The sequence below is a fragment of the Marmota marmota genome, unplaced genomic scaffold (genome assembly GCF_001458135.2).
Source record: "Marmota marmota marmota unplaced genomic scaffold, marMar, whole genome shotgun sequence".
NCBI lineage: Eukaryota > Metazoa > Chordata > Mammalia > Rodentia > Sciuridae > Marmota > Marmota marmota.
Genome location: NW_026000229.1, coordinates 47,144,720 through 47,158,240, shown reverse-complemented (window position 1 = coordinate 47,158,240; position 13,521 = coordinate 47,144,720). Strand labels below are relative to the sequence as shown.

Here is a 13,521-nt window from a genome sequence, read left to right as displayed (position 1 = left end):
ACGCCTGTAATCCCAGCAGTTGGGAGGTTGAGGCAGGAGGATTGTGTTTTTCAAAGCCAGCCTTAGCAAAAGTGAGGCACTAAGCACCTCAGTGAGACCCTGTTTCTGAATAAAATACAAAATAGGGCTGGAGATGTGGCTCAGTGATCAAGTGCACCTGAGTTCAATCCTTGGAACCCCTCCCCCAAATTATTTTATCAGTATTAGACAGAAATTAACATTACAAAATACAAAATTCTTCTGGGTAAATTTGTTCAGTGACTGGTTTTCCATGAACCATGCTTATTTAGTAGACACATTGAGTAAAGACTTGCAAAAGTGTTGAATAAAATAGTTTCTGCTGGTTATTCATGTCATTTCAAAATATCACCAATACCAAACAGAATTGTCTTCATTCACCATCACCTATATAGAGCAGTGTGAAATGTGTTCTTATCAAGGAAAATAAAATATTATATATCATATTATACATGTAAATAGATATATTATCTTTGTGATCTAGAGATATATGCCTATGATTAATACAAAGTTGACATCAAAGTGGCACTTCTTTCAGGGGGAGAGAAGGTCATTATTAATCATTCAAAGTTTTTACATAATCAAGGAAAAAAAGGAAATATAAACCAAAAGAGAAAAATACACAAAATTAAAAAAGTAATTAAATGGCTAAGGCTGATTTTATCACTTTTTATTATCATAGTTTAATTCAAGTAAATCTTTTAGACCAGTCAAAATTATTTGCTTTAATATTACAGTAATTACATTTAGAAATGTCCAGACAAATCTAAAATGTGGACAATCCTGTGAGTTTACTTTGATTGTAGGAAAAGAGCATTTCTTATCACTACAGAAACCTGGCCAGGCTTCAGATACCGACTCTTCAGCTTGGACATAGCTGCTTTCATTTCTTTGTTCCTCAGAGTGTAGATAACAGGGTTTAGGATAGGAGTGAAGATGGTGTAGAACACAGCAAGCACCTTGTCAACTGAGTAACCACTGAAGGGCCACACATAGATAAAAATGCAGGGTCCAAAAAAGAGTATGACCACAGTGATGTGAGCAGTCAGCGTGGAGCGGGCCTTGGCCATGCTAGCAGAGGAGTGGCTCCTGACTGTGATAAGAATCACAGTGTAGGACACCACCAAGAGGAGAAAGGAGCTCAATGAAAGAAAGCCACTGTCTGCAACTATTAGTAAGCTGATCACATAAGTGTCTCTACAGGCTAGCTTGGTCACTAGAGGCAGGTCACAGAAAAAACTGTCAACCTGATTAGGGCCACAAAAAGGCAATTTAACAGTAAATGCCAGCTGGCTAGTTGTATGGATGAAGCCCACAGACCATGGAATGAGAACAAGAATTATACAAACACGGCGGCTCATGATGGTCATGTAATGCAGAGGCTTGCAGATGGCAACATAGCGGTCATAGGCCATGGATACAAGGATAACCATTTCACTGCCAGCAAAGAGATGAACACAGAAAATCTGAGTCAGGCAGGCTTCAAAAGAAATAGTCTTGCGCTCAACCAGTAAGTCTGCAATCATTTTGGGGGTAGCAAAAGAAGCAACACATATGTCTATGAAAGAGAGGTTTGCAAGCAGAAAGTACATGGGGGTGTGAAGGCGGGAATCCGAGGTCACCGTGAGGATGATGAGAAAGTTGCCCAGCAGAATTGCAAGGTAGAGCAGTGAGAAGATGAGAAACAAGACAGGCTGTAGCTCCTTGGAACTGGAGAGTCCCAGCAACACAAATTCTGTCACCCGAGAATGATTCATTTTCATTGGAAAAGCTTGTATCTACCTACAGGAGCAGGAGACAAATAGAGTCTGGTTGGTGAATTGAGCATAGATACACCATCCTAATTTTGCCTCAGTCAATAAGAATTCTATTTTTTATTCAATTGTATATATTGTGTTTGCAGGCCTCTCACAGCAAATAGCTCTGAAGCACTCAAAATAAAATGAATAGATCCAGAATAAGATAAAAATTCAAAACTCTTCAGGAAAAAGAGGATGGTGGTCTGGCAGTTAGAAGAGAACTCCAACCAATTGATTCATTGAATTATAAAATTGAAGAAGTTCAATCAGTGAATTGATGAATGAAAATGGCTTCAGACAGGTTGTTTGCCATCACAGAATCCCAACCTTTAATCTACAAAGACAAAAACGTATCATTTTTTTATCCCATCAAATAAGAACTCTGAAAAATTATGAGTTCTACCAAAGACAAATACAACTTTATAAAATTAACACTTTCACATTACATTAAAACCAAAAGTATAAATTCAAAATTATATCATTTAAATAAGCAAGATAAATTCATGATTCCGGAAATTAGTGGTTATTCTTCACTGCTAAATGAAGGAGACAGAGAGGCTCAGGAACTTTTGGGGTGCTGGTAGTGACCTTCTTGATGTGATTGACACTTACCTTTGCTTTTTTAGGATACACCAAGGAGAGTAGTTATTGTTGCCGCTCTCTCATGGGTTCTAAAGAACAGCTGCTATGGGCTGGGGATATGGCTCAAGCAGTAGTGCCCTCGCCTGGCATGCGTGCAGCGCTGGGTTCGATCCTCAGCACCAAATTAAAAAAGTAAAATAAAGATGTTGTGTCCACCAAAAACTAAAAAATAAATATTAAAAAATTCTCTCTCTCTCTTTAAAAAAAAGAAAAGAAAAAGAACAGGTGCTATAACACATGAAGATCTCTTATCTCCTTAATATGGTTGTTTGGGAATTGGTTTCTTCAGAAGCTCTCCTTCCACAACTTGGTAGTAATAGAAATATTATTTAAGTGTTTAATAGTTGAGATTTGTTTACTAAAAAATTTCCATTCTTGAAGTTTCCCCCCTGATGCTAAATACCTATGAGTGTGATAAGAAGAAAGCCAAGTGCCTCTCTTTCCTCCAAAGTAATATCTGATATCATTAATGATAAAAATTTATGTAAACATCTTCCCCCTTTTGCCACTGGCAGGGTTAGTCAATGTGGACAGATATCTTACATCAAGGCTTTTGTGTTTTCAAGTTTAAAATGAAGATGAGATGTTGGGCAACCAAACTATATAAGTTAATTCTTTTGACATTAATTCACTATGTGACAACTTAAGCGTCACCTTTTCTCAGAGTTCTGTGCTGCATGCTGCTTTTAAAACAATTAGAGTTTAAACTGTCACCCTGAACACTGTCCATAGATTTTAACTGTGTTCTTTTGGAACAGGTGATGAGCCTTTTTGTCCTTACTTCCTGACCAGCATGGTCCTTACTAGATGAAACAAGAATTGATTTCCTACTTAGTAATAACAACAGTCCTTCTATACCCAATAAAAGCCCTGTGCCACAGTGAATTATAAATCTAATGGGAAAATATTCTGGGTTAAAATTGAAGCTGCGTTATCAAGCAGATGCATGGAATTGAGCAACTCCTTTAACCTTTCAAAGCACATTGTCTGCAGGCATAAAATTGAGACTATGATTGCCCTTAAAGAGACACAAAAAGTGTTTTCCTAGAAAATAATATAGATGAAATATCTTATCACAGGTAATAGATGCAAACACTCTCAATGTACTATTTCACCTCAGAATAAGTACTTTGTTTCTGATAATTATACTTTCTCAAAGATGATGTTGTCTGACTTACAGAAGACTCAATTCCCCATTATTAGATCAGCTAACATAAAGTTTGTTTCATTTCTTATAATAATTTAGAGATAATTAATAAAATCCTTCAGGATTTCCTAAGTTACTCTCAGGTTTCAAGTATACTTAAGTCCTATAAAATCACCCTCTCCCACCTATCTGTGTCTCTAAAGTGGTATTTCTGGTGCGTCAAGTAAAGTAGGGATGTGTTTAATTGTGGATCCCATGAAAATCTACCAGTTCAAAGTTAGAGACTTCAGAAACTTTCTCACCTGGCTAATCCCACCATTTCACCTTCCCTCCCCATCCATTGCATTTGTGACGGACTAGTCACCAGTACTGATACATTAGCCCTTATAGAGATACTGACAAAATGCTTCCACTTATCCAAGAAAAAGGGATGGTATCCAAAAATTTTTTTATTCCATGGTCATAAAACTTGTAAAGAATTTAATTCCTGTGCACAGGGTGCCAGGAAAGACATTGATATAACCCTTAAGATATAAGCAAGAAAATACTTATTTTTGAAGAGGGAAATATATACAGGCTTTGGGTCTCAGGATGAGCTGTGTTCAAGGAGCTGTGACAGGGCTGGATGCAGTGATCTAAGAAAGAACCAGAGTTCCCAGGAATCTGAAAGATGGAAGAGAATTGGGGTTGGCATGAAGTTTTCCTCTGAATTTTGAAGATAAAATTTCAAATAGCAAATCAATTATATGTAAAGTGATGGAAAAAAAATGTAAAATAAAACAGGGAAATTCTTCCTGGTTTATCAAAGAAATGCAGGCCTCAATCACTTTTTAGTGTCAGGTGTTTGGACAACAGCTAATAGACTGTATGAATACAAAACTTGAGTAGAGTAAGAAAAAAGTGAGAGATGAGTGACTCTCTATTTTCTCTTCTGACTGAGTAAAAAGCCAGGAAGACACATGTTTCTCCTTGTCCATGCCTCATACTCTCCAAACTGCCAAGAGAACAACTCTTTGGAATCCTCTGGATAGAGTAAAAGGCACTGAACACAAGTGTATCCCTTCAGCTCTCTGGAGCATCATTGTCCTCAGCAAAAGACAAACGGAAAAACAGCAGTGGATTAGAAGCTATTTGGAGATTTAGTGTCAATAAATTGTAGTTGAGTGTTGATACATGTGTGCATAGGGGAGTGGATTGGAGGGGTGGTTTGGGGAAAAGCTGAAGGAGAGAGACAAAATATTCTGAGTGTTTATTTGATAACAGACAAATTGGTATTATCATTTATTATTCTATTATCTCTGAAAAACTTTTCCCAATTTCTTACAATATCTATCATTCTAATAAATAATTTAAAATAAGGTTTTTGTATGTTGGTCATCAAAATGAAAGAAATAACAAAAAATTCTCTCCACATTGATTTCCTATCTATTAATATAAATATTATAGATCAGATCAATTTATTTCATTTTCTTCTTAAGAATAATGGTTTATAATTCATACTAAGAAAAAAAATATTAGTAGTCCAGTTGCTAGCATAGGAAATAAGTATAGATTATTCCAAAACATATTTTCATTTCTAAACTTTGAAATGAAAAAGCAGCTACACATGAGAACATTTGGAAATCAGAATTCAGTCAGATTATCTTAGACTCTCCATAGAATATCTAGCAGCTTCTCGGTTACCTAATTATTAAGTCACTGTCAGTGTACATCAAACATGGAGTGTTTTCAGAATTCAAAATACATCTTAAGAGAATCTTTCATTTCTTGGTAAAGATGAAGTTTGATATCTAGCAAAATAATCTTACATTATCATCAACCTCAAATATGATAATAGACAATAAAAATATAAGTATATATAATTGTTCTTTTCCATAAGTTATAAAACTTGCTTTCCTGGAAGACTAGAAGCAAATGGCAATAAATGTCATCCCCCTGATCTTACTAGACTTAGAATATCATTCCCTGTCTTCATTCTACCAGAATTTAGTAATAGATAAAAAGTTTAGCAAGTGCCTAAATACCCACTGAATAGAAAGCACTAACAGGTAGAGAAGGGACAAAGTGCAGTTGTAACACAGTTTTCTCAGATTCTAAACACATCCTATCAGGGTTACTCCTCACCCAGTGCAGTAGAAGACTCCTATAGACAGAGAAGTAGAAAACAGAACTTTACCTTTTCCAGATGGAGTTTCCAGTGATCTCCTCTTGACCAAATTCTGCTGTTAATTTACACTTCCTTAATTACTTTTGTATTCAGAATAAATGCTGTACGTCCAAAATGAAAAGTGAACACTTATACAATTATACAATCTAGTAAATCTCCTAGTCTTTATATCTTTAACTCTTCCAAACTTCCATTCACTAGGGAATTTCTATAATGAATGAATTTTCGTATGCTCTTGACCTGATGCATTTTAATTTGGTCTCCTGCACTAAGGTTTGCTACAGTAATCCTTCACATCCTGCCAGTGAGGACTGAGTTCCTCTTTGATGTAAACTACAAATGCAGTACACAAAGTCAATGTGATGTAAAGCCTTACAATATGATGCCAGAAAACGAATTTTATTGGAGAAATGAGAAATTCCTTGCAGTGGGAGTAATTACAGATAATAATTTTTTTCAGATTTAAAAATATATTTTACCAACTAGTTGGTAAATCTGAAAGCAAAATATTAGTTGAATCCACTACAACTAGGTGTGTAAAGAATTTCTGAGCCTTAAATTTTTGTCATTAAACAGTTATCCAATCCTGTGAGTGATCATCAAGCCCCATAGTGGTTTCTTCCAATTACTATTTCACACCAGTAAAATCTATTGTTAAAGTGCTCAACTAGTATTGCAATTTGTAGTTTAATAGAACAAAAATCTACTTCTTCAACATGATGGCCTTTCAAATATTTTAAGATACTCTCATTTATTTTCCAATACAAATATTCTATTGCCTTAGCAACATCAACAGTTTTTTTAAAGTACATTTTTTATAATATTTTTTATGTTCTGTGTTTCTCAGTCTGGAAGTTCAACTACAACTTGTAATTAATCAACTATAAAGAAAGTAAGGATTGGATTCTTTTCCCTCAGCAAATTCAACTCTTTGTATATTCTCTAATAAGGTCCATATACACAAGGAAACAAATGCAAGTGTGTTCATTACAACATTTTCTTGAACAAAAGAAGAGATAATAGGAACAATCTATGTTGGAGTTTTCAAACAACTTACAATATTCACTGCAATAAAATCTTCCACAATGATTGCAATTAATAATTAATTAATATTAGATTTCATGTGTGAACACTTTGAAATTTTGAAAAACAATATTGAAGAATGAAATAAATTGAAAAATACCCAAATTTTTTAGTAAACATCAAGTATGGATATACTTCTATAAAATAAAATTTAAACACTATCTGAGTAATAAAAATAAATTAAAAGTAATATAAGAGGAGGAGCTACAGAAAATGTCAAGAATTGATGATAGGTATGACCACAGTATCAACCATATGACATATATTTTTGAAGATCTAAAGCAGCCATGGTAAAAGGCCAATATTTGCTTTATATGGGAGTAAATATGGGAAAGTATTAGAGATTTTTACCCTATTTGTTTGTATTTATCTAGAATTCTTAAAACTAAAGGTGACTCCCATAGCATTCTGTATGATACAAAGTTAGTGGATAGATGACTCCATGCATGTGAAAGCCCAGGACAAATCCATCACAAATATCCAACTTGAATGGTGAAGTTAATCAAACTAACAAACACACAAACAAGCAAAACACCAAGCAGAATGACAGGGCTTCTCAGCTGGGATGCAAAATATGACACAATCAAATCTAATTGTTAAAAATGTCTGTCACTGGTGATGTCATCAAAATATCTTAATAAAAGATCCCCATCCCACATCTCCTCACAGAAACAAACATTTAGCAGCCATTCACAAATAAATAAATAAATAAATAAATAAATAAATAAACAAATAAATAAATAAAAATAAAAATAAAATAAAATAAAATAAAAATTTTTAATAAAGAGCTTTTTGTTGGGGTTTGGGATCAAGTAGAATTTTAGAATTTTCTGAAATCCTGGTAAATCCAAGTTTGAGAAAGTTCACTTTGAGGAGATACCCATGCACTTGTTGCATTTCTAGTGGTTATAGTCCTTGCTGTGGACTTGAAAGAGCCCCAGCAACTTAGGAGAACTACTCCTTTCCCACTTCTTTGCAATTCTACTAACAGCCTGCTCTGCCAAGGGACTAGAAGGAGTTTTACCCATTTGTGTTCACATTAACAATGCCCAACAAACTGATGGAATCAAATATCTGCTTGTGATAAAACAAATACTCAAAAAGTTCTCAGCATATTAGGCACACAATAAAGGGCACATTTTAAAAACAAAAAGTTAACATATTTAATGGTAAAAAGTGAAAAAAAATTCTTTTAAGATCAGGAGCATGACAAGAGTGCCCATCCTCATCACTTTTATTCAACATAATACTGAAATACTTAGAGAAATTAGGCAAGAAAAAGAAATAATATGAATCCAAATCAGAAAGGAAAAAGTTAGACTATTTCTATTTGAAAATGATCTTATATAAAGAGTCCTAAAGTATCTACCAACAATTGTTAGAATTAATAAATAAATTCAGTAAGTTTTAAGACAAAAATTAGCATGCAAAAAGCAATAATAATTTTATATACCAACATTGAATTATCCAAAAGAGAAAGGAAGAAAACAGTTTTACTTGTGAGCTTCATAAAACACTTATGAATAAATTTAACTGAGGACAAGAAAGATCTGTACACTAAAACTATAAAAGGTGATGAGAGAAATTTAAAAATACACAAATAAGTGGAAAGACACCTCATGTTCATGAAGTGCATCATACTATCATTCATACTATCCAAAGCAATCTAAGATCCTGTACAATTACTATCAAAATCCCAGTGTTTGTTTTTACAGAAATAGAAAAAAATCCTAAAAGTCATACCAAAAATCAAACCAAACCAAACCAAACAAACAATTCAGTGTGGCTAAAACAAGCTCCAGCAAAAAGAAAGTTGAAGCTTCACACAACCTGATTTCAAAATATGCTACAAATTCATGGTTATCAAAACAGCATGGTATCAATATAAAAACAGACTCATTGATCAAAGAAACACAACAGAGAGCCTATAAATAAACCCACATTTTTTATTATTTTTTCATGTCAAAAAAGCTTTATTAAGTGTAAAGTTATATATGCATTCAAAAGTGGTCTCTTTGTATTTGATTTTATTTTTTAAAATACACTACTGCAGAATGCATTATAATTTTAATATATAATATATATATATAATATATATATATATATATATATATATATATATATATAATATATAATATATAATAACCTTAAACACCCATTGATGAGAATGTACATTGCTACAGACCTAATGGAGAACAATGTTAAACTGGAGCTTTATCAAGAATTTCAAAATAGAACTACCAGATGATCTTCCAATCAACTTCTGGCTACAAATGAAAGGAAGGAAGTCAGCTCCTTATGTTCACTGCAGCATTATTCACAAAAGTCAAGATACAGAAACAAGCTAAGTGTTTATTAATGAATGAACAGGTAAAGAACACATATATTGGAATAATATTCAGTCATCAGGAAGAAGAAAGTCTTGACACTTATGAAAACATGTATGAAACTGAGAGACATTATTCTAAGTTAGAATAAACCAGATACAGAAAGACATATAATAGCACATGAACTCAACTATATGTGGAATCTTTAAAACGTGAGTCACATTAGCAGAGTGCAGAACAGTGGTTTCCAGGAGTAATAGGGTGGGGAAAATGAGGAAATGTTGGTCAAAAATGCAAGGTTTTGCTTCTGGAAGTCTAATACACAGAATAGTACCTCATGCTAATAACTGCACACTTAAAAATCTCTTTGAAAATAGATCTTAAGAGTTCTTTCCACACACAAAGGTAACTATTCTCAATCATCCTGACTATGGTCAGCATTTTACAATATGTCTTGTATCAAAGCATCACATTGCATAACTCAAATATGAAAAAATTATCTCAATTTTATCTCAATAAAGCTGAAAAGATAAGTATAACTGCACTGAAATATGTGAGGGTGGCGGGAAGCAGCTGCCCCATGTAACTGAAGAATTCGGATATAATTGGAAAGGTGAAGGTTATGTGTACACTAACATTTTGTAAAGGTTGACAAATTTGTTTCTAGTGCAGTTCAAGGTGTACCACTGTAAAGCTATTTTCATGTATGCTGCAATTAGAAAAATATGTAAATAGATGACAAAGTGTAGGAAAATATTTCACTGCTCTTCAGGAAAATTACAGATACAAAAGAAAGGATGTAAAATAAAGACATGGTACTAGATTAGTCAGAGACATCAGTATTAACTCATGTTGAGCCTCATACAAACACCCATGGATAGGTAAAGAAGAATAATAGACTTGTGGGTATACATTTTACACTGCCAGAAATTAGAGTTTGTTCTGTGACCACAATAGTCTTACCCTAGAAATACAACTAAATAAATAAAATATCTGGAAAATCCTCATGAACAAGGAAAAAAGAATAAAAGTACTTATTAAAGGACAAAGAAAACAAGTAGAAATGGAAATTTGTAAATACTATAACACAAATAATAATAAAAATACCATCTATTAAAATTTTGAAAAGTAGCCAAAATAAAAATGTGAACCTTAATTATAAAACAAATGCTCTATAAAGGTTTCCTCTAATAGAAAATCACCTGAAATAGTCTTGAACTGCATCTGGGATACTGTGTTTGAGTAGGTGTTTGATTTGGGAAAATAGTGTATTGGGGACAGCATCCGAATAATAGAAACTGAGGGAGTTGATAAAATGCAATATAAAAGATGAAATCCTATAAACAGTTTTTTAATGATCTGGTTACCACCAGAACTGAGATTCAGTGTTCCTAGAATATTCTTTAATCAACCGTGTAGGTGTGCCCCCATAAGGCTCTGAAATATTGACCCACTATATGCCAATATCCACTAATTCAGGGTTTTCTATAAGGGTGTAAACCTTCCCAGTTTTGACTGCTTCTGGGTAATGAGCAGAATTCCCTGGGTTTGGAATAAGCATTTGGTAAAGTGAACCACAGTCCATGATGGAGAACATTGGCTACCTGCACAGATCTGTCCACTATGTTGAAAACAGGCAAAGCAAAAGGTATAGTGGAATGCAGAAAAAATATTTGCTAACTTTTGCATTGTTAAGATATCCTTGTGCTTAGAATAAGTCTACTCTGTCATTAAGTATTGTAGAAGGTGATTGATCATATAATTTAAAAAATTTTATTGCAAGAGTGTTGCTGGAATAAATTATAATACAAGTCTGCAACTAATTAAAGTCATAATTCAAATTGATTCCTTCCTTCCTTCAACATTCATGTTAGATTTTTCTTCATCCTAGTTTGCTGCAGTCCGGCTGCAGCAAAATAACCGGGGGGGTGACGAACAACTTGTGTAGATTGATACAGCAGGAGAGGGAGCCGTTTATTGTAGGACAACAGAGGTATTTATACATTTTGCACAGCTTATCTTAATTAGCATAAACTAGATACATCAGTCAACCAATAAGGAATCTCCACACTTAATGGCTCGCTTTTGTTACTTCTCAAACCACTCCCTCTGGCATTTTGCCAAGCACCATCCAGACTTGTTTACGAACTCTAACATTCCCCTGGCAAAATGCCAGGTGTTATTTTGACTTGTTTACAGACTCTAACACTAGTTCAGTCATTCGGTTTATCCTGTTGATTACATGGTTGAGTAGCTCAAACCTTTGTTATTGAGGCATGGTCAGTGCAAATTGTCAAAACCAATTGCTTCCTATTTTACAGGGCACAGAAACACCAAAAGACACTCCAGTGAATTCATTAAATTTCAGTCATACTCTTTTCCTTCCCAATTTTAGTTTTTCATGAAAATTGTGCATTCTAATTTTAACAATAGAGGGCCTCCTTATTTATCTACTTATTAATTCATTCAGTTTTACTTATTATCCAAAGATATCCAAGACGAACACAGCTCATCTTGAGTGCAAACCACCCTGCAGCCTCTTAGAATCTGTTTTTCAAACATTGTATGTGATCTTCTATAAAATGCGGGGCTTTCCTCTAGAACAATAACCATTAACATTGTTCCTCATCTCCTTCTTGATCATGTTCTTATTTTTCACAAATATCTCCATTTAATTGAATTATCTTCTATACATAGAGCATTCCATTAGCAAAAGGCAAGGAATCTTTTTTTACTGAACAATGGACTTGATGCAGGGATCCTCTGAATTAACCATCCTATGAGTGACCCCAATACCTGTAATACAGATGTATTCACAAGTATATGACAGAAAGAAGACAACAACATAGCTCAGAAAGACAGTAGCTACTCATTACTGTTGTTCCAATAAAAAAAAAAAAACTGTTTTAGAAAATGTACTCCCTTCTGCACACAGAGCAAAAATCACCCTATTGATTAAAATATGAACAATTCAAGTTTCACCCATACAAGGCTCAAAGTATTTACATTTTAGTAAACCTTATTGTTGACTTGAAAACCAATAACACTTTACTTAAAAACCATTTCAAATTTTAAAATATGAGTCAAAGAAAGTCAATGAAGAACTAAAAACACAACAGAAAGATGATTAAATTTGATAAAATTTATTATACTTTTATTATCATAATTAAACTATAATTTAAATTAATCAGCTCTACAGGTTAAAATGATTTACTTTTACATCACGGAAATTTCAGAAAAGGTCAAAACTCCTTCAAGTTTACTTTGATTGTAGGAAAAGAGCATTTCTTATCACTACAGAAACCTGGCCAGGCTTCAGATACCGACTCTTCAGCTTGGACATAGCTGCTTTCATTTCTTTGTTCCTCAGAGTGTAAATAACAGGGTTTAGGATAGGAGTGAAGATGGTGTAGAACACAGCAAGCACCTTGTCAACTGAGTAACCACTGAAGGGCCACACATAGATAAAAATGCAGGGTCCAAAAAAGAGTATGACCACAGTGATGTGAGCAGTCAGCGTGGAGCGGGCCTTGGCCATGCTAGCAGAGGAGTGGCTCCTGACTGTGATAAGAATCACAGTGTAGGACACCACCAAGAGGAGAAAGGAGCTCAATGAAAGAAAGCCACTGTCTGCAACTATTAGTAAGCTGATCACATAAGTGTCTCTACAGGCTAGCTTGGTCACTAGAGGCAGGTCACAGAAAAAACTGTCAACCTGATTAGGGCCACAAAAAGGCAAGTTAACAGTAAATGCCAACTGGCTAGTGGTGTGGATGAAGCCCACAGACCATGAGATGAGAACAAGAATTATACAAACACGGCGGCTCATGATGGTCATGTAATGCAGAGGCTTGCAGATGGCAACATAGCGGTCATAGGCCATGGATACAAGGATAACCATTTCACTGCCAGTGAAGAGGTGAACAAAAAAAATCTGAGCCAGACAGGCATCAAAAGAAATAGTCTTGCGCTCAACCAGTAAGTCTGCAATCATTTTGGGGGTAGCAAAAGAAGCAACACATATGTCTATGAAAGAGAGGTTTGCAAGCAGAAAGTACATGGGGGTGTGAAGGCGGGAATCCGAGGTCACCGTGAGGATGATGAGAAAGTTGCCCAGCAGAATTGCAAGGTAGAGCAGTGAGAAGATGAGAAACAAGACAGGCTGTAGCTCCTTGGAACTGGAGAGTCCCAGCAACACAAATTCTGTCACCCGAGAATGCTTTGTCTCATTCATTGATTTTGGAAAGGACCTATCTTCAGTTACCTGAATAGGAGATAGATAGAGATGGATCAATTAATTAAGTATGATTTCTTTTCCCAGTTATGCTTTCAGTATTC

The 13,521-nt window shown here is 34.5% G+C and overlaps 2 protein-coding genes across 2 annotated transcripts; both read right to left on the bottom strand.

Annotated features, from left to right (window-relative positions):
- Positions 1-809: 809 nt before the first annotated feature.
- Positions 810-1,781, bottom strand: LOC107137875 (olfactory receptor 4K15-like). Its single transcript, XM_015480312.2, has one exon. The coding sequence runs from the start codon at positions 1,779-1,781 to the stop codon at positions 810-812; it is 972 nt and encodes a 323-aa protein (XP_015335798.1).
- Positions 1,782-12,442: 10,661 nt separating this feature from the next.
- On the bottom strand, positions 12,443-13,521 carry LOC107137874 (olfactory receptor 4K15). The gene has a single exon (XM_015480311.1). It carries the CDS (start codon positions 13,415-13,417, stop codon positions 12,443-12,445), a length of 975 nt encoding a protein of 324 aa, XP_015335797.1. The 5' UTR covers positions 13,418-13,521.